This window comes from Silene latifolia, chromosome 3, assembly GCF_048544455.1.
Source record: "Silene latifolia isolate original U9 population chromosome 3, ASM4854445v1, whole genome shotgun sequence".
NCBI classification, from domain to species: domain Eukaryota; kingdom Viridiplantae; phylum Streptophyta; class Magnoliopsida; order Caryophyllales; family Caryophyllaceae; genus Silene; species Silene latifolia.
This window is the reverse complement of record NC_133528.1, coordinates 3302887-3325409: the sequence shown is the minus strand read 5'-3', so window position 1 is coordinate 3325409 and position 22523 is coordinate 3302887. Positions and strand designations below refer to the sequence as shown.

General features: G+C 36.6%; 2 protein-coding genes across 3 annotated transcripts; one reads left to right on the top strand and one right to left on the bottom strand.

Moving 5' to 3' along the window:
- The first annotated feature begins 1080 nt into the window (after positions 1 to 1080).
- On the top strand, positions 1081 to 5853 carry LOC141646773 (CASP-like protein 4A3). The gene is made up of 3 exons (XM_074454716.1): positions 1081 to 1718; positions 2657 to 2792; positions 5020 to 5853. The coding sequence occupies exons 1-3, from the start codon at positions 1162 to 1164 to the stop codon at positions 5212 to 5214; spliced, it is 888 nt and encodes a 295-aa protein (XP_074310817.1). The 5' UTR covers positions 1081 to 1161; the 3' UTR covers positions 5215 to 5853.
- An 826-nt stretch (positions 5854 to 6679) lies between these two features.
- LOC141646772 (uncharacterized) lies at positions 6680 to 14805 on the bottom strand. Of its 2 annotated transcripts, XM_074454714.1 has the most exons (19): positions 14594 to 14805; positions 13696 to 13733; positions 13573 to 13595; positions 12211 to 12317; positions 12078 to 12129; positions 11898 to 11982; positions 10588 to 10678; positions 9930 to 9968; positions 9700 to 9767; positions 9538 to 9600; positions 9285 to 9340; positions 9124 to 9197; positions 8956 to 9048; positions 8772 to 8873; positions 8565 to 8645; positions 8383 to 8474; positions 8249 to 8264; positions 7277 to 7387; positions 6680 to 7166 (listed from the first exon to the last, which is right to left on the bottom strand). In XM_074454714.1, exons 1-19 carry the CDS (start codon positions 14720 to 14722, stop codon positions 7068 to 7070), a joined length of 1419 nt encoding a protein of 472 aa, XP_074310815.1. In that variant the 5' UTR covers positions 14723 to 14805; the 3' UTR covers positions 6680 to 7067. The 2 variants fall into 2 exon arrangements, with proteins under 2 accessions (XP_074310815.1, XP_074310816.1); XM_074454715.1 differs by lacking the exons at positions 13573 to 13595; positions 13696 to 13733 and having other exon boundaries at positions 14594 to 14655.
- Positions 14806 to 22523: the final 7718 nt, after the last annotated feature.

The following is a 22523-nucleotide window of genomic DNA, read 5'->3' as shown; positions in this document are numbered from 1 at the left end:
TCAAACACGACTTTTTTGCCGCTTGCAGTGGGATGACTTTCAGTCTATATTTGAGATAGCAAACGAGGTCGGTTTGAGGTGTTCTTGGACTTGTTGGAAAAGTGGGAGTACAGAGTTTCTTAGAATTATCAACACGGTGGCAAAAGGTGACCTTATGTGGGGTCAATTGGTGCGTAAAGTAAGGATGGTCAAAGAAAGGGGTAGAAGTTTGGCTTTACTATGGGTTGTTAGAGGGGTTTTCGAGGGTCTTTTAATGAGGTTATGATGTTTTGTTTGGTCTGAAATTTGGTATGTAGATTGAAGGGAGTGCAAGGTATATCGTAGTTGTGTTGTTTGTGGTCGTCGTTGGTTGCAAGTGGTGGTTTAAGGGAGTGAATTGACTCACGGAAAAATCCTACTTTAACTTACATCAACCCCATGTGACGGCGCCTACTTTTACGCACCAATTGACCCCACATAAGGTCACCTTTGGCCACCGTGTTGACAATTCCTAGAAAGCCTGTACTCTCACCTTTATAAGGAGTCCAAAAACACCTCAAACCGACCTCGTTTGCTATCTCAAACATCAATCGAAAGTCATCCCATTGCAAGCGCTCAAACTTTGGCCAAAATGTCGTGTTTGACAAAAAAAAATTTATTAAAGGTTGTGTTTGACAAACTTTTTTTTTAAAGGTAGTGTTTGGAAAAAAAAGTTTTTTAAAGGTTGTGTTTGACAAAAAAACCCTTATAAATACGGTTTTCCTACAATTTCAAAAAAATCCAAGATCCAAGGCTTGAATGGCCAACACCACAAGTCCACAACCCACCACAGATGACACAACATCGTTAAATGCTCACTCCAGCCCAAGTCGGAGAACTTCTTTGCGCTAATATTTCCGAGTTAAGCAAAATTCTTTAGTGGTGTTTTTGTCAAAGTAAAGGTAAACAAATAAACGGAAAGGAATTATTTTGAAAAAAATAAACGAAAAGAAATGGATTTGTCTACTAAATTTTTGTATTAAAAAGTAAACGTAAAGAATTGATCAAAACGGGCGACACTACACGCGCTTTCTACTACTTGCTACTCTTGAGTCTTGACTCTCTTGATTCTTGTACAACTCTTTTATTTAAAAGTAAAACCCAGTCTTTCCTCCTTTCCTCTTTTCGCACACCTCCATTAAAATGGTTCAAATACAAGAACAAAACGACGACGTATCCACCATTAACGACCTTCATCCTCAACCTCAACCTCAACCTCAACCTCAACCTCAACAACACCAACCGTCATCATCTTCATCAACCACCATGAACAACACCACAGCACCGTCACAACAACAACCTCACCACTCCTCCCACTCTTCCGCTTCCTCTATCTCCTCCGACCACACCTTCCACGGCTTCTCTCCTCCAATATCCCCTCTTCCTCTTCCCCTCCCCCTTCCTCCCCCGGTCCAGACCGTCTCCACCGGCCGGTTCGTTCGTGACCTCCCTGAGGTTGTCACTAAAACCGAACCGGACGCCGAAACAGGATTCGCCGGAGAACGCACTCGCGGCGGCGTAGACGTTACGCGGAAACCTAGGCGGCGGAGGACGGTGAGGAGTGAGAAATCGACGGCGGCAGCGGCGGCGGTGTTGAGGTTTTGTGAGGTTGTGGTTTGTTTGGTTTCGTTTTCGGTTATGGCGGCGGATAAGCGTCGTGGTTGGGCTGTTGATTCTTTTGATCGTTATATTGAGTTCAGGTCTTTGTTTACTACAATTTTTCGTGTTTTGATTGATTAATTGATTGATTGATTGATGATTTAGGTTGTCGAAATTTAGTGATATGATTTTGCCGTGATTGAATTTTAGGTAAATGTTAGGTTAATAATGTTGTTGTTGTTGATAATTCTGTTGTTGTTGAAGATTATTGGATGATTTAGCGTCTTGACTCTTTTTTGTTGTTTAGTAATGATTTAGTAGAATGCGTTTTGTTGATTACTCGCTTTTCGATGTAATTTCCGACCCGATTCTCAACATGGATCAGCTGAAAACAGCATGTATGTGCTGTTATTTGTTAACATAGTGTAGGCTTTGAGGCATTTGTGGGAGGCTTTGAGGCATTTGCATAATGTTGTTGCTGTTGTTGTAAACATTTCTGTGCTGTGTGTTTGATAACAGTTAATGGCCGAGATGCCGAGCTCATGAGAGGTCTTGGATTACTTTGATAATGTAGTTTTTCAGAACTCAGAAGCAATATCTTTAGTGTTTGCTAATTCTAATCCTACTAGTCGAAATTCTGTTGTTACAAATTAGTTTGAATGCATCCAACGAATTCCTTCTTTTGATTAGGAAGAGTTCGTCTATCAATTTAGGGAATTACTTGCCGTTTCAATAAGATTTTGCATCGTTTTAAGGAAAAAATTGTTTTGAGAGTCCTGACTCTTGAATTCTTGACGGTCTTAGTTTTATTGTGTTGGATGGTCTTAGTTTTATTCTTGACGGTCTTAGTTTTGTTTTTCATTTTTCCCTTTTCTATTTTTTTCGCATTTTGAGGTGTGCGTTCACCCATGGACGGTTCTAAAGGATGATTCATGTCAGCCGACCCCATCATTTTGGGATTAAGGCTCTGATGTTGTTGTTGTTGTTGTTGACGGTTAATTGTTCGACAATGTTATTGAACTCATTTGATGGTGGATAGGTACTCAATGACAGTAAATGTAATAGGCTTTGCATACGCTGCACTTCAAGGACTTGATCTTCTTCTTCTGTTGACGACGGGAAAGGATTTTGTCCGAAGCAAACTCCGCTACTGCTTTGATTTTGTAATAGACCAGGTGATCCTGTTATTATTATTTTTAAATGATTCATTATTGTGTTGTTCAGGATAATTTGATTATCTACTCCTAGTTCTTTATTGTATCTGACCTAACTTATGGCCCACATTCTAATCACTGGCAATTAAAAACTATGATTGAGGTCTTTAAGACGAAAAGCCAGCCTTACGCCTTTGGATTTATGTTGTTAATATACTTAACACGTATTGTATGCTAGAGGGACAAGTTGTCTGCTCCTAAAATATATTAACATCTGACATACGATAGTAAAAATGTCATATATGTCGATGTGTTTTGGTCCTGGAACGAATTTTTTTTTAAGAATGGTAGATTTTCTCCTGAATCTAATTTCAATGTTGACCTTAAGGAGTCATAAGCAAACCCCTTTGCCAATAAAATGTTTATAATAACCTTGAGGAGCCACATTGAACTATTGAAGGTCAGGGAACAATCGTGTTCACATCAGGAACGTTATTCGGGTTTATTTTTGTAATCAAATGTCACTCCAGATCCCATTTGAATTTGAAACCTGTGAGTGTCTAATAAGGCCCCCGTTTCTCCTTCTCTTGTTTTCGATTGAAATGTAGTGAGGACACCCAGAAATCAATATTTTCCCTATGAAGAGTTGAGAGTTTTCATAACGATAATCAACTTGTAGCACACAATCTACCCACAAAGAAACGTGCTTACTGTATTGTTGATAATAAATTAATAATACATGTATCGGCATTCGACATGTATTATTATACAGAATAACTGAATAAGTACTGTATTTGGAAATTCATAGAGTGTGACATTGCTCAGTCTTGCAATGGATATCTACTCAAATACTTATTGAATATTGAATTCTCTCTTTCAAGTCTCCAAAAAAAATATTTTTTTTTTGGGTTTTTAACTGTAGACTTTTATGTATAATCATGTCTATGGCAGTCCCAATCCCCAACCTTTTTTGTTTGGTGATCCATAATGTTCCTTTATCACTCAAATTAAATCATAATTTTAGTTTATGCTGTGAACTGCGTAGACGAGGAATGTATATAAGCATTAGGGTGGGAGTATTATCAAGATTTAACCTGATTTGGTGTAACTTGACTTGGAGTGTATATACTTAATTTGCAGAACAACATAACTAGAGTCAATAGTGTGACCCAATTGCCCGGGCTTTATCTAAGGTTGGCAGTGGATAGATCAACTTGGTTGAGAGGAATTACTTGGTTTAGAAGAATTATTCAGTGCTCTTGGGGCCACCATTATAGTCTCTTCTTTTCTGCTTTATTACTCTTTTTTCTGTTTTATTGGATTTCCTTGTCCATGTCAATCTCTCTACTTTATAAAGTGCATAATAAGCTACAGTACTTGTTTAGGCCAGTGGTGATTGGGGAGCCCATTTTCTCTCCATTTCCTCAAAAGAAATGGAGAGGCAAGTACCTATTAATGGCTCGGATCACATATTGACAATATCTAACGGTTCTAAATTTACGCATAAAAATAAAGGAAAATAAGGGTGTAAGAGGAAATTATTATTTAAAGAGATTGTGAGAGGAAATGAAGAGAAAGGAAATGGAGAGGATCCATTCCCGTGATTGGGTAGTGCAAATTCTGATCATATTCTCGGTGTAATACCATTAGGAATAATGGAATCTAGTCATTCTATTTCGTCTGGCTTTCATCTTGCCATTTGTAGTACTAAATGTTTTACAGCCGAAAGAATCGGATGCATACTTTTCTAAGCTAGTTTGTTCTGGCACAAATTGGAAAAGGTCGGTCATGGAATCTTCCCCCACAAGTTTTTTTTGTTTGTGATTGTTTTTTTTTTTACTCTTCTACACAACTTGATAGAAATCTGACGTCTTCAGATCTATCATGTTCGAATGTATGGGAGAAATGTAACTAATATCTCTCAAACAATTTTCTTAGGCTCGTCACTTCACTTTAGCTGCCTCTATTGTTAAGACGCCCATACTGGAGGGTACTGTCGTAACCTAAAACTGGGATGATGTTTGTAGTTAGTGTCATTTTGTTTAGATTTATCTGTGGTGAGATGTGTTATTTAGACGTTTAAGGTTGCAAGTTGAGTTTCTCAACAATAAACTTTAAAAGCTCACTCTGAAACCTTGAATTCTCGTGCTATCCGAGTATACAACCGTCTTACCAATGTTTGATTATTGAACTTTTTTGCATGCTTGTCTCATGGGACGATCTTTGTGTTGGTTATCATTGATGACAGATATTGGCTTATCTTCTATTATCATCCTCATCGTCGGCTTTTACGCGTGTTGATGACTGGATTTCTAATTGGGGTCAGGATAAGTTCCCTGCAATGGCAAGTGCATCGGTCGGAGTTTCTTTCCTTGCTTTCATCGCCTTTGCTTTGAGTTCTCTCATCTCTGGATATACACTATCTACGCATAGCCATGCTTGATAAGGTGCCTCTGACTTCGTTATAGCTGTAAATGATACTTTCAAAGTGGTATATCGGCTGCGAAAAAAAAAAAAGTGGTATATTGGTATGTTAGTTTTCACTTCATTTCATGTCAAGCTGTCGAGGCTTGTTCAGAAATACTTAAGAATGGCGGTCTTGGTAATTTTTATGGGTGACCATTTCCAGTGGCCCTTTGTATCGAGCCACAGTGTAAGGTAAGTGTAAAAACATGGGCGCATGAAAAGTCCATGTGAAGTACGGGGGAGCCTTGTTTATGGTCAGTCGGATTGTAATTTAACACGCTTAGCTGCACAGTCAACACCGACGCCTTTGTCTCGTACTCTCGTGTACAGATACAGTCCATGATTTGCGACACTCGATGTGCTATTGGAAGCCTCACAAGCTTGGCTACTGAAGATGTTTCTATCTGGGTTAACAGGTATATTCCTTAGCGCGGTGATGAATTTTCCTATTGAGTTTATCTAGCAATTGGTTGTAATATAGTGTTTAGACATGTAATCGGGAGCTCTCTGTTGACTCTCCTTAAGACCTCAACTAGTGACGGTTTCCGGAAAATTTTCCTTTTGAAGGAAAAAAAGTTAATTAGTTGAAAGAAATTAAACTTATTTACATGTGTTATTGATGGTTTTAGATGAGAATTAAGTCACCTGACTTTGAATCATTTTTATTACTGAGATTTTGTTGCTTTTTACATCATCGATGACTCCGGGTTTTAAAAGTCGATTCACGATCTCATCATGGTTGCTGTACGAAAAAATCACTTGCCACTGTTTTCTCAACCGCCGAGTGTTACCCAAGTGTACCTAACCAACCACTGTTGGTCTCCCTGTACATTCTGCCATTGAGAACTCTGTCAACAATATTTCTGAGCAGACTCCAGAAAAAAATTCTGGTACTCTGTTCCGGTGACATTTCGGAGCGCTTTTCTACGTCCTCTACAAGCTAATGCAAGCATATTGCATTTGTTATTATTTTTTACCAATAAAAATACACTCGGTAATACATAATCAATTATTCGCGAGAGGAATAAATCATTTTCTCGCGCTCTTGTACAAAAAAAGGAAAGAGAAATATATGAAATAAAAATAACTACCTACTCCCTCCCATCCAGACCAAAGGTAACGTTTGACTTTTTGGCACTATTCATGATTGTAGAGAATCTTTGATATTATTAGTAATGTATAAGAGAAAACATAGTCATGCGAGATCTTATTTGATTCATCGTCATGAATGCTATAAGAATATCAAGTTTTTATAATTTTTAATAATGTGTAACTAAAGATATTCACGTTGCAAAACACGCCTCGGCAAGCGTAATAAAATCAAATGTAACCTTTGGTCTGGATGGGAGGGAGTATTATGTAAGAGTCTCACGATAAGCTTATCATGAGACCGTCTCGTATAAGAATAAGTGAAGTCACCATGGCAGGGGTGCACAACAGAGTAACACAACATCCCGAAAAACCTCTTAATTTAACACTTGGAGTAATTTCTTGTTTCATAAAATAAACAACGCAGACACCTCTAAACAAAAGAAAAATGCTCTTAACTTGGAAGACTTGGACTCCGAAACATAGGAAGAGTATCAGTGTTACTTGGCTCCCTAGGCTGGTCCAGCCTTCATCGAGGTTGGAATAGACCCTCACAATCGAGGGTCCGAAATAAATGGTGTAGTGGTGTACAAATGTACAATCAAGCTTTACAACAATCATGAATGGGTGTTTCCTTTGTCGCTGGCTGAAAAAGGCTGGAGAGAAATTACCTAATGACGCGTCTCATGGAGAATAGGTCGCTCCTACCGTATATGAAGACAGGTGAATTGCATAAGAGCATCACATGCGCCTTTTCTTATGTGGCGTACCATGTACTTGTGTTGTAGTGCCATAGGTCTTTCGTTGAAAGTTCTCAAAAGCCTCAGATATTGCATCTACCTGCATCATTGCATTACATGCACATATAATGAAACAATAACCTCTCGCAAGTCGCAACTCAAACGGGTAATGGAGGAAAAGAAGGCATTCAGCAAATTAGTTGTACATACCAAATTTGGTTTTTTGGAATAGACCCTCACGATTGTATCTTGATAGCATGCTGGTAGCAAGTGGCTAATGCGATCATCTCGTATCGGAAACTTTTCATGGCTATGATGATCCTGTGTGATAAAAAAAAATCATATAGAGAGCCAAAACCAACTTTTTATGATATTCTAAAATGTAACTTCATCTTCAATTTCCTTCCGTTCTAAAACATAATATTTCCCCCCACTTTTCCCACAAATACTATTATACAACTGGTTGTACAAGAGCATTGCACAACCATAATCAATCTAACTCAGCTTATGTAGTTATGTGTATTTTCTTCGAGCTCTTATAATTTTTGATGTATATTTTAATTTTTTAATGGCAAAAATTAAAATCTAACTGGGCTCATATATATTATTTTGGAGTTTCATTATAATTTTTTAAATTCAACATTTTTATAATGGAGCTCAGATTCTTTTAAACAAAGCTTGTAATCTATAGATCTAAGCTCAAGTAAATACATTATAATGCTCAAGTTCTTTTCTATACAACCAATACAACTGGTTGTATAGTCTACTTACTCACTTTTCCTCTCATCTTCTTCATTGTCCTTTTTCACTCACATTTAGTCTTGCTGTCGTACTCCGAGTCAAACTATATCCTAAGGGCGGTTAGTGAACCACCCAAATTTTGGTCGTATTAAACTAGGTTTTGCAATGAAATAGAATTTCAATTTCCTCAAAATTTAGGAAAATGACCACAAAATACACAAGAAAAAAGGTCGGAAACATTTTTCCTGTATTTTTTGGGTGAAAAATGTTTGTCAATGTTGTCCTATAGGTCCTATAGGATAATAAGTCCTATGCATGAATTTGTTGATTTAAAAATGCTTTCACAGTCCGTATACTTATCTAATAAGCTCAACAAAGTATAGCTGCATACATCATGAAGACATGAACAGTAAAATAAAAGTAGTTTCAAAGACCATATACCTGAAAAAAGTTGATGCTGGAAAATGAAATCCGCAAGCATAAGAGAGAAGAAAACTTGTAAGCGACTTGGGTACTAATAAGGGAAACAAATTAGACAAAATAGGAACTAGATGCTCATTCTTTGGACAACTTACTGCTCTAGAGGATTAAGCCTCCCGCGAGTTAGATCAATCTTGACATTACTCACTATAACATCATCTTCTTTCAGTGTCACTCCACCGGATTTCTGCTCAAATATAGGAGTAACTAATGAGCTTTATGTCAAAGAAGCACAATATAAATGATAGATCACTCACAAGTTGAATGAGCTCCTGACCTGAGAGCATATAATATCCTGTGGTGTAACATTTCTGAAATGCTCAAGATCTTCTCTGGGAACAGAATACTCATTGCAAAACTGCGGTAAAAAATAAGTTTAACTAACATTAATGAGTTGCGACATTATTTACTTCTGCATATGATGAAAATTTTAGATATCAAAATCATCTTTATGAAACTGTATATAAGGTTACGAGAATAGTACCTGATACAAATCCCTCCTTCTGATTCGTTTAATCAAATCCTTTGCCTCCTTCAGTTCTTCATCAGGAGCTGTCTCAATGGTTTTAATTATTGAGTCATCTAACTGCATATATGTAGATGGATGAGAGATTAACAATCATTAACTAGCAGGGTATTGTGTGAAAAAGCAGTGGATCGTGTCAAACCTTCCAATACTCAGATGGCTCTTGAATGCACGAAGATATTTCTAGATATGAATTCGCTTCGACAAGTGCATCCACAACCATAAGTTCAATAGCCTGCATTGATTAGTTTGGAATGAGTATAGTCACACGGTAAAAAAAATAAGAGGTAAAAATGATTTTACAATATACCTTCACTTTTGCATGCATGTAAACTGTCCGATAAAGATCAGCACGAGCAGAAAACAACTTGTAAACACTCAGATCTAACAAAATGAGAAATGCTTAGGTGAATATGACCACTAATATCAGGAATTTAAGATACAAATAAAAGATGAAGTTACTATACTCACAATCCTTGGCAGGGTAGCATATTTCATTATCTAATACCCGCATTTGTTCCATCAACCTGAGCAAACAATGATAAGTTGACAATAATAGGTAACATGATTCAGTAATTTGTTTATAAGTTTCAAGCTGAATGGTAGATTTAGTGATCATCTTTTTAATTCAAAGAAAAGATGTTCAAGTATCCACAGTCTGTGATGACTGATTCTAACATTATCAACCGACATTTAGTAACATGTGAGAAAAGACGTAAGTAACCTGTTGAACTCAAAGTTGCATCCTAAGCCACAAGCTCGGGAGTCACGAACTATATAATCGAACCTGCACAGCATCATTGGTCAACTCATTGCTGGTTTACGGACATTCATCATAGCCACACGCTCAAGTTACTTATCCAAGTTTTTGATAGAAAACACTCACTTGTCAACATCAACACCATTACGTCCATTGGCAACAATGTCATACAAAAAATGCTTCTCTCTCGTGCTCTATAAGCATCAAATCAGGGTAGACAGCAGTGATTAATTGATTAGTCATACCAAGCAAATATCAACAAAGTAGAATGGAAGAAAAGGGGGAACATACGGATGAAAATATATCTTCTCTTTCTTAGTTCCTTTTTTGGGGGAGGGGGTAGATAGAAAACTCACTTTTGGCGATGCAAATTCAGAGCTAGCAAGAACCATTTCCTGTAAGAGGTTAAGCAAAGTAATAAGCAAATTAGAACACTTACAGCTCTTTAGCTGAATGCATTTTTAGAATAGCAAGGTCATAAAGCTCGTATCTTTAATGTTAAGCGGAGGAGCAGGGATATAAAGAGATCTATAGTGGCACTGTGGCAGTAGGCTAGTGACAGAAAGGGATTACTTTGGCAGCAATGTCTTGCTACCGTCATTAGATCACAGAAGACACAAAATTAAGAAGATTATAAATATTCTGCAAACATTCGTTGGAAGCAAGGTGTTAAATAACAACCGCAATACTGCATTGCGACTGAGTTATCAGTGCTTTAAAGGTTACTGCGCACACGCTTTGCGTTCATATTGGCTGCATCTACAGAGCAATGACCAAGATCATGCTGTGACAATCAATCCCACGATCAATGTCTTCAGACCGAGATTCAAAACCATGGTTACATCTTAGAAGCATAACTTACTTTCACTTAATTTTCGGTAGTGTCTTTTATCAGTTAAAATGTGACATTAGGGTTCCGACATCTAATCCATTACTTTACTGTGTCATCTCAACCAATATATAGTAGGAAATTGCAACATGAAAAGAGATATAAATGATACGAGTAAGTATTACTTTCACTCTTTTCATAGTGCTTGAGTCGACATCAATGTGGTGCTCATCAACAATATGGTCAATCAGCTTCACGGACATTTGCTCATGGCTCCTACAGAACACGTTCACAATGTTGTATCAGATTTAGAGGTATGAATTTGTACGACCAAAAAGACAATTACACAGCAAACTCAATAAACCAGGAAGCAATTTCGTTCATGGTCGACATAACCAATTACCATATCATGTCTGAGTCGCACTTGTGTATGCGGTTACTATTGACTAATTGACAACTAAAGTTTATCAAGACCATCAACATGTAAGGTAATTGACATTACTCCTTCAAGAAAGTGTAATGTTAAAGCAAGAGAGTTTACTCAAGTGAAAGTGACAGTTATTGTCAAAAATGAAACAGAAGACAGAGACTTCATGTTGTCATACATGTTAGCTCTTAGAAGGTCTTGAAAATGGAACAGCAGCAATAATAACAAGGCCACAAGGGTTTCCGCTAATTTGAGATAGGAAGTCGAAATGATGCAACCTTACCACATATGGGTTATTTCCGCATGACCACAAATTGTAAATTACAGCGATAAAATCCCACAATCCCAGCCAGCACCAGCATGTAACCACACCAAATACTCCCTTAGTCCCTTTCAGCCTGGACAAAATTCCACTCGCATATTATGAATCCAGCTGGAGCAACTTTTAGTTTCGTGGAAGCAACTTTTACATTTTTTCCATATGGGGAGCAAATTTATGGCAGAATCATTAGAAGGGTTTTCTTACAACAACATATAATGTACCTTCCTTGCTTTTGGGTTATTACCATCATTTCATCACATCTCTTGACCTACGTTATAAGAACGTAGGTTTTGTATATGCATATTATTCAAGTTCACTGGTCAGCAGGACTCAGTTCTGGATAACCATTGTCAAATGAAGTCAAAGTGATTTGCTTATATATAACGCACTTTCAACAGTACACAGCACGATTTTTGAATGCATCTTACAATGCCAGTTAAGGCATTAAATAAAAAATTGCCAACCTTATGATAGTCTTTGTACAATATCGTTTCTAAAAATAAAACCATGCGCAGGGAATTTTGAGCCATTTCATTTGTCCATATAGCAAGTAGAAACTACAAACATTTGAGATTTAAAAAAAAAAAAACACAACACTGGTGTTTTTACCAGTGTGATTTAGTTGGAACTCTCTATGAACCTCACAAGACTATTTATTCTGACACCTTGTCAGTTGCCACTGTTATTGCACCGACAATTTTTTATGCACAGACAAGCTATCACAAACAGTCAAAAATAGAATTTACCATTTGGCACCATCAAGGACTCGGGGAAGAAACTCTCTTTCAAACAAGTGGCTAAAAGGCCCATGCCCCACATCGTGTAGCAGACCTGGTCAAGCAACAAAACGATCACTGGGGAGGGGGATGAAGAAAAACAGGAAAGAAAGTGGGGATTTAATAAGTTCAAATAAAAGTACTTCATACCAGCAAGTTTTACCGTCTTTATGTCAAAGTTGTCAATATCAAGCTCCATACGCTGAGAAAATGAGAATCGTGAATAGAATTGATAAATAATGTAAAAAAGCAGCAAGTACAGAATGAAGCACATTCTACATACATGACGATTGTGAAGCATATGAATAGCTTGTGCAGAAAGCCAATAAACTCCTAAAGAATGCTCAAATCTGGAATGAACTGCCCCAGGATATACCAAATTGGCTACACCTGAACAAAAACAATTATATCTTAGCATTGCAGCAGCCTCCTCCAATTTGTTGTTCATCATTCCTTGATTATTTATTTACGTTATGTCTACTATGTCTTTGAAAAAAAGTTGAAAGCAAGCAGAAACAAAAATCATGGAGGAGCATGAATGGAAGCTTCCACGAGACGTTGAAACGATCTTAAAATCAGGTTGATGATTAGTGAATTGATTACTACACCATATGGATTTGTTCCATGTTTGGGTATTACTCTTAATGGAAAATTTGTCTCCAAAACCAAATCATATTCATCTACACATTAAACTTAAAGTGAGTTATTCATGGGATCAACTGTACACCCTGATTGTATTTCCTTTGTTAGCAACTACTCATTTTTCTTCCTGATACTTCAAGTGGATGACAAAGAGATAACATATAGCCCAATGTACACAACAACAAAGGACCTATGAATCTCCTAGAAGCGATTATCTCTCGGGTTTTGCTTCAAATGTACTCCCTCTGTCCCGGTCATTTGTTGTCCTATTCCATTTTGGGGTATCTCATACAATTGTTGTCCTTTCTATTTCAAGAATGAAGTTGATGATCAATTTGATCATTCACCCTCAATTTGGTCCACTTGTCATTTAGTAATTGGCTCCCTCCTCTTTCCTTGGTCTTTGTGCCAAAATCAAAGGACAACAATTGACCGGGACGAAGGGAGTACACAAATACGAATTCCAAATGTCCTATTTTGCATTTTTTTTTTCACGGTTTAGATTAAGGGTTTGTTTGGATGAAGTGTTTTGGAGGAAAGGGAGGGGAGAGGGAAGGAGACATTTAAAATCCCTCCTCCAAGCCTAGTCAAATTCCCCCAACAGAGAAGAGATTTGGAGGTAAAGTTCTCCTCCTCCATTCCCCCTCCCCTTCCCTTCTCTCCCTTTCCCTCCCCTCCACCCCCTCCCTCTCCGTCACACACACACACACACACACACACACACACACACACACACACACAAAAGAAAAAAAAAAATCAAAATGAGTCCTAGTGTGAAGTATGAATCTCATATTTTCAAGAAAACAAAGAAATCCGAGCAATATAACTAGACACTTCCCCTAAGTTAAAGTCAATGGCTTAATGCACTATGCTCCCAACAACGGTATCAATGTTTTGGTACTACATTGTACCGATGCTTCACAGGAATGTAGCCCAAGTTTTGCAAGAGAAAACACACAAAATTTGAACTTTTGAAACCAGATATTTTAGCAAGGAAATTTACCTAGTTGTTTTAAATCACGAAGCCTGCAAAATATGATTTAAGAATATGGATTAATAAATAAAAGCGAGAAATAAAAAGAAATAAGCAGCTCAAAATTTAAACACTGGTGTTGGAACAACTTGCCTTTGAAACTGTTCGGTATCTACAAATTTCAAAAAGAGCTGCATTTTAAATCATCAGAGTATAAGCATAAGTATAAGCGAAAAATTACTTCAGATAAAAATGAACATAGCACATAAAGATAACTCTAATGATCCCGTTTAGTTCAGCTTAAACAGTTAGAACAATGACTATACACCACGTAGTGCTGATTTCATTACAAATCTTACACTACACAGGAGTTACTCGAAGTAATTTCTTTATCACCATTACCTAGCGCCTCTAAATAAACTCCCATGAGCATAGTAGCATACCTAGGTTTTCCGACAGATTAAGACGGATATCAATCTCATATCAACAGAAAAACCGACACACCAATTGATTGCTACACAATCATGTAGCATAATCTTGAATTCACTAGTCAATCTCACTTACACTTATTTGAATGCAATACAATAATACATTTATGCTACTTAATAATAGAATTTCGACAGAAATCCTGCTATCACAATAATTATGTTCCGACAACTGTTCTAATGTAAGCCAATTTAGTTTAAACAGTAGGTTTTGCTTAAGACCGTCTCACAGCCCTCCTTCCATTTTATCCTTATCTAAATCGATAGCAAGTATCGCCTCAACTTAAGACCGACTTAACCAATAATTCTCGGTGTTTAAAATTAGCTTCCATACTCATGAATCAATTCATACTAAACACACTCTTCAGCAATCAATCAATCAATCAATCAATCAATCACAGCAAAATCAGCAATTACGCATCCAAAATTGTAAATAAAACTAATCGATAATTAGCGCAATTGAATATGGAGAAAAACAACAATCAATTGAACTGAAATTAAAAATCGTAATTAACACCAAAAAAAAACATAAAATTACGGAAAAAATTCGAGGAAGAAGGTAATACCGGTTCGAGGTAGATATTGCCATGGATATTATCATGAATATGCTTAGAAGAAGTAAGATCATGCGACATTATTGGAGCGTTTCGCATTGATACCAATCCTTCGTTGTCGCCATTGCAGTAAGCTCCCATTCTCTTGCGAGGTTTATCAATAATTAGAATTACAAAACGCGGTCAATTATTACCTCTTTCCCTGTCAATTATTACCTCCTAGCAAAACGATTTTAGCATTCTGATTCTTATAGAATATCCTAGAGCAGCTTTATTACCATTTATTTTTGATCCGTCAAAATTTAACTTTAGAAACTCTTTTTTAGGTTTCTCCCACCAAATTTCTTCCTTACTAGTAAGGGTTAAGAGCTCTTTATTGGATTTTTGGCGTCGGTTTCAAATTATTTGTGGCCAATGAGTCCACGTCATCACTTTGATTTTTTTTTTCCATTTTTTAGGTAAAGCCGCTAAGATCCCTAACGACTTGTATCCCTCCTTACCATTTTGTAGTACCTAGTGCAAGTTTTTTTGGTTGGCAATGAAAGCCGCTGAGAATCTTAGCGTATTTTCATCTATTTTCTGAAAGTTGCAGGCTTAAAGCATGTTGGGAAGATGATAAAGGCCACGTTCTTTTGGAGTTAAAGTCACTTAATTTAAATTCACTTCAGATCGTATAAGTTCAGTTCAGATCAGATCCTATAAGTTCAGTTCAGATCCTATAAGTTCAGTTCAGTTCAGATTCTATAAGTTCAGTTCATTTCAGATCCTATAAGTTCAGTTCAGTACAGATTCTATAAGTTCAGTTCAGTTTAGTTCAGATCTTATAAGTTCAGTTCAGATCCTATAAATTCAGTTTAGAAAAGTTATATACAGATTATTACTTTTAAAAGGGTAAATTGATAACTTATATCTATTATAACACACTTTTTTAAAACTTATACCTAAGATAAATTTCTTTCAGAACTTATACCGAAAAAATTCATTTCTTTCATACTAAATACCAAATCTCATAAATTTACCATTATACCCTTATTAATTACTCATTACCACTCTTTTGCCCACAACATTAGCCTATCCCAACTACATTAGCCAATCGATCTCCTCAGATCCACCACTTACCCCCCCCCCCCCCAACCCCACCCGCCCACCTCACAACACCATTGTGTCAGACCTGCCACATAACCTAGCGCGACATCTCTCCTAGCACCACCCCTTTTCCCGAGCTCGAATCCCCAAACCCGAACCACCACCTCATATCTACTCGAACATCAGATCCGATGTTCATGCTGATTGGCACTGTATTTTTTATGTCTTTTACTTCATTAATCAAGATGTTATGCTATTCGAGGTATAAAGGGAGAGTTATTACTTCATTAATCAGGATGCTATGCTACAGTTCAAGATAACTTGTCTCCACACTCAGAAACATCAGATTCGATGTTTTTGAGTTTTGGGTTGATGGGTTTTTAATTGTGTGAAGGACGAGGCATATATGGGTGTAGGCGGGGCTGTAAAGGTGATGTCACGGTGGTGAGGTGTAGATATGGGGTGAGGTGTAGTTGGGGTTTCTGAGTTGGGTTTGTAGAGTTGGTGGCCGGGTGAAGTGGGTTAGGGAGGTTGTGAGTATTTAATAGGGAGTTAGGAGGAGGGTTTTGCCGGCAGAAGTGCATTTGCGGTGGCGCACAACGTCGGCGGCGGTGCTGGTGGGGGAGGAGGAGGATCGTGGTGTGTGTGGTTGATGAGAGAGTTTAAGGATTGATGTTGTGGAAAAGTGGTGTGTTGTCATAATTAGTAAGGGTAAAACCGTCTTTTCAGGTCCTTTTTTTAGATTCGGTATTAAGTTTGGAAGAAAACAAGTTCTTTGGTATAAGTTTTAAAAGAAAATTATGTTAGGTATAAGATTTAAAAAAGTGGATTATAGTAGGTATAAATTATCAATTTATCCTTTTTAAAAATCGACGCAAAAACATCTGACATTATTAATTATTCGATACATATATACATTATTATTTTTAAAACAAAATTATCACTCTTCTCATTATTTTTTATCGTAATGTAACCGTAGTATAATGTATGAACAAACCAATGTATATAAAGTGGAAAAATGTTATTATCTTACCTTGTGTTTTAGACTATATTTTCTTATCCGTGTTCTCTCTTGGCTACCCACTAATTTCTTGTAAATTTTTTATTCAATCTCAATAAAAGTTTGCGTTTTTACAACAACAACAACAACAACAACAATATTTCAGTTAAATTAATTTAAGTTAATTTAAGTTCGGATTGTGTAAGTTCAGTCCAGATCCTATAAGTTAAGTTCAGTTCAGATCTATAAGTTCAGTTCAGTTCAGATCCTATAAGTTCAGTTCAGATCAGATCTGTTTCAGTCCAAAAGAACATGGCCAAAATGTGGAGTCGATATGGACTATAGCGGCTACAAAATAACCAAATGTGTTTGGTGTGGTGGTTGATCACCTCATCCCTTAACCATGAGGTTAGGGGTTCGATCTCTGCCCATAGGAATGGAGCAAACTCTTTGACCAGACGTTTACCTCTTCGTGAGAGCACGCACGGCGAAGGGATTATACACGGTTGTCGACGGTTGACCCCCGGTTTACACCAACAAAAAAAACAAAATAGTTGGCCGCTCATCCTAATACTATATGTTTACCAAAAAGAAATCCCAACTTTAGGCAAATTCAAGCTCTTATACGTATTAAAAGGGTTTTTCTAAAACTTCCGCATAAATTTTCTTCCTTTTAACTAACCACAAAGTCTCTAAGACATTGAGATTATTGGAGAGCTTTCATAGATCAGTAAACATGGCGGAAGACGAATTATACGAACTACCATCCATAGATGAAGCACCATGGTTAATAGGTACACATGAAAACAAGAAAGCAATAACACTTGAGAAACAAACTTTCTTCACAATGAATAACAACACTTCCCACGTCAAGAAAATCGTCGAGTTACACGGTAAGTCGATTGTGGGGTCCTCTATGGGCTGGTTAATCCTACAAGAACGAGTAAATTCGAATATATACTCTCTTTGGAATCCGATTACCCGTCAATCGATTATTCTCCCTGAATTACTTGGTTCACCTGGGGGAGAACCTGACTGGTGCATGTTGACATCACCGCCGTATGAAGATGGCTTTGATAACGCGACAAAGTGTGTCCTTTTTCTTATCTTTAAAGGCGTATTTTTTTGGTGTAGGCCTACTACTACGACGAGGGACGATTTTAAGTGGGTCAAACAACGTCTCAAGCTTGATGGTCTAAGTTTTAACCTTAACGAAGTTGCTATTCTGAACGGAGACCTATATGCGTATGCGTACTATACGGATGACATCGATAAATTTTACCATTACAATTATGGTGTTGATAATGAAGAGAATGATGAAGTCGATAATGAAGAGGATGATGATGATATTTTATTTGTTCGTTTAAAAGTTAGTGAAGATAATGATGGCAGCTCGAATTTGGTCCTAATAGAACCATTGAGCGCAGGGTATTCTCTTTCGAGTATCGTATATAACTTAGGGGGAAGAGAATTTTATTATTTGGTTGAAGTTTGTGGCGAGTTGTATGCTGTAAACATAATAGCACGTGATCAGGTACAGAACATTGATGGTTATGACATTATTAAGGCTTTTGTTTGGAGATTGGATTTGTCGAAAATGGAGTGGATTCAGGTCGAGTCATTAGGAGATCGTTCACTTTTACTAAGTCGTCGATGTTGCACTTGGTGTTGGGCTTATGAATCTCATGGTCAAATTGAAGGGAATTGTATTTATGTGACAAATTTCAGAAGGGATTACATATTACATCAATATCGGTTACAAGATAATAGTTACACTTTCGTGTCGTCTCATTCTAACTTTTGCTTTTGTTCTAGTGGTCCTATTTGGTTCATGCCTCGTAATCCTATGAGGTTAGTTTCAATTGGATACTCCGTATTATTACTGATATGTTTACACTTCCTTTATTTTGTGAGAAATAAAAGAAGTGTAAACATATTACTGGAACGTGTAGCAGCTGGATGTTTACATTTTTTTTTCTTTTTTTTAATAATGAGGCAATATTTTACTAGTTGACGAAAACATTATATTCTTGTATGCAATTGACAGGTTATCGTCCTTGGTCGGGGAAAGAGAACAGATTATCGTTGAAAACACCAAGCATGTTGAATTGTTGGAAGAGACGAGCGCAGAGATCCCAGCCTCACCACTCTTGCAACTTCCTCCAGAAATAATGACATCAATAGCAGATCGTATGCATTGGTTTGATTGCATGAATTTTCGCGCCACTTGCAAGATGATGCGCTCTGAAATTCCTAAACCGCAATTGAAAGCAAATAGTCCATTTCCTTTATTCATGTTCCTTAGCAATACTCAAGGTATTTGTGAACTATGGGATCCATGCTATCAAAATAATGGTTCCATTACCAAGAAATTACCTTATTCAACCTCAATCGTATCTACAATCGAGTTTTGCAAGGATGATTGGTTGATGTTGCGTTCCCATGAGGGATACTATTTACAATACATGAATTTGTTTACAGGGGAGACAGGCAAATACCCAACTAAATTCCTTTCCAGCGGCCTTTCAAGTTTTGCCTTTTCGACATGTCCTACATCTCCTGACTGTCTAACCGTTGGAATTGACCGCTCTCATTATCTAACAATCAACCTTCTTCAAGCAGGAGATGACGAATGGGAAGTGTTCGACTTTGAACTTGAAGGCTACGATGCTGGTTTTAGGAGTATCTATAAATCGAGCCCAAAGTATCACGATGGAGCATTTTATTTTCTGGGCGAGAATGGTAATCTAGGAGTTTTTAAAATAATCAATGGAGAATGGGAATTGGAGACTCACAAGGGTCCACTTCAAAGCGATGACTTTTCAAAAGTAAATGAGTGCTATATAGCGGAGCTTGATGAACAACTCATATGTGTTTTTATTCAAGCTTTTGGATCCGGTATAAAAGTATACAACTTTGATACAAACCAGAAGCTTTGGACTGAACTAAAATCTGTAGGAGATTACACTTTATTTGTTAGTGCATCATCAACGGTTTCCGTCCCTACAAAAGATAGCAGCATGAGGAACAAAATTTATCTACCGAAACGTATTGGCAATGAAATGGTCTTCTATTCACTCGATACTGGCAAGTATCATACCTCAAGTAGCAAAGATTCTTTTGAAAATTTCTGTGGTATGAACTCACAATCATTTTGTTGTTGGGTGTAATTTTCTTATTTAATTATTACGAGTTCTTTACAAATAAGTACCATTAACCAGGTGCTTAACTTTTAAGTCGTTAGCTTATTCCTTTTTTTTTCACTTCGTGTTGGGTCGATAAATCTCTTGAATCGAATAATTAAATTGATTTTTTCGCTAAGATAGTTGTGTATGTTTGATTTATAAAACGAGTCGAGTCAAGTTTCGAGTTGAATACATTTTTTTCCCCTCGTCCTCAAATTACTAGTATCTCCGTATATTCATCACCAAAACTCTCTAATCTTATACCGTTATACGTATAGTATTAGATAGTTCAATTAACGTAGAATATTTGCGAAATTGGTATTAGATAGTTCAATTAATATAAAAAAGTTTATATCATGACCTAGTGACCTATTAATTGCCTCTGTTTACATGATTCGTTAGTTGATTTATTCACTTTACTACTTTTCAGTTTCCATACTTTGTTAATTAGCAACGACTTAGTGAAAATAAATAAATTAAATTAGGACATTATATGTATAATCCACTTACTGGTTTTTCTGAGCTAGTGACGACCTAGTGACGTCAATTAGCAACGACCTAGTGACGTCAAAATTCAAATTTTTCTGAGCTTATATGTAATGTTTTTTAGTTATACTAGTTTTTGAACCCGTGCACTGCACGGGTGGTAACGTAAAATATTATTTTGAGTGTATATTACGTAGAGATATATACTATGTAAAATAGGTTAAATGTTATTAGTCAATATTAAATGGTACTGTTCGATTTAAGTTTTTTTACTGGTTGGTAAAGTATAGGAAACGGTCGACATACAACGTGATTGAGCCAAAAAATGACATACGATATTTGTGACAACCCAACAAATAACCCAAAAAGGCCCAATCCAGAGTACCCAGCCCAATCACAAAATAAACAATAAGACCAACAAAACCCGATTAATTGATGAGGTTGTACTAAATAATTAGTCAATCAAAATATCAAATGCGTTTAATCCTTATCGCAACATCCGCCTGTCTCTCTCTCTCACTCCTCATCTATTCTCTTTTTTTCGACGAAATGTAAGTATATTATAGAAAAATTGGAACCGTCACAATTTTTTGCGAGTTTGGAACTAAGCCCAAAGACTCGTACATTGCGAGCTCAAATAATCTAAATCGGAAATTTTCATCGCTTTGAAACCACACTTCAATCTACCTTTACTTCAAAAATTCCCTTGGTCCTGATATTTTTATTTAGAAAACAGTATTTTCGTATCAACAAAAGTAATCATTTTAAAAACACCATTTACTAAAATTATTATAAGTACATAACACTCTTCTCGTCCTAATCAATTATTTTCCTCTATTTTGTTAAACAAATAACCTGAAAAGAAGTATACTCACTCCAATCCAAGCCATTAAACACTTAATTTTGGAGGTCGAACTTCACAAACTATAACCACAAATACAGAAAAAAAAAACTATAAAATCTTAAAAGATGAAACTAACATATTAAATTTGAAAACTAAATGTTACCGGTAGATTGGAATTAATGAAGAATTTGAGATTCTTCTTTGGTCATGGAAAAATACAATATCTTATGGGTTTATGGTCTTAGCCTAAATGATATATCGATTCTCATAACAATTTTTGATATATATCATTGTTCATGGACACCAAATGACAAAGTTCACAAATAGATTTTTACAGCAAAGACATTCACCTAAAAATGAGTAATTTAAAGGCAAAAAAATAGATATCTTTGAGGCATTTTGTTGACCAATATGAATGCAAGCCCCGTTTATTATGAAAAATCAACAAAAAGCTCGCTAAGAACTCAGACACACCAAGTCGCATGACAAACACTCTCAAAAACCACCCCCTGCTGGCCCTAGAGCCGGCACTTGAGATTCCACTCTTAATAGAATATGTGAACTTTGCCCCCATTTTTTCTCCATGTTCTCGAGGGTTAGACATCGAACACGTCGGCCAACTCTAAATGCAATGTAAGCCTAAACGCTTGAGACAGTAATATTCGAACTCCGAACACTAAGAAGAAAAACGATGATGTCACATGAAACAGTGCAATTCAAACATTAATCAAGTACATGGCCTGGGTCACAAAAACTGCACCATAGCAAACACATTACTTATGCGGCCTTACTTTTAATGAATTAAATAATTACAACATATGGAGAATTTCAATAAATAGACCATCACCACCACAATAAAATTAGCTCAAAATGAGATATTTTCGATCTTTTACCCTTTTAATTTATGATATTTCAATAAATACAGTTAACAAAATTAGCTCAAAATGTAGCTGATTTTGGTAAAATGACGTAAAAGGATATGATAGTTATTTAATATCATAAATTAAAAGGGTAAAAGATCGAAAATATCTCATTTCAGGTACCTGAAATCTCAAGCATTTCATTTCAGGTAGCTTATTTGACCAAATAGGCTACTTGCCAAACACGTGCAAAAAAACCAATAAGCTACTTTGATCAAAAAGCTACGTGGGTGTCGCACAAACAGGCTAAAGTTTGATTAATAAAAACACATGAAATGGAACTCGTGAAGAAGTTCAAATAAAGGACGACATTCATTTAATTAAAAATCTGAGAACATCACTCAAAAACTTGAGTAAATTATTTCCAACCATCAACAGAACCATAACTACCATCGATAAGCATATCACCACCTCATTATCA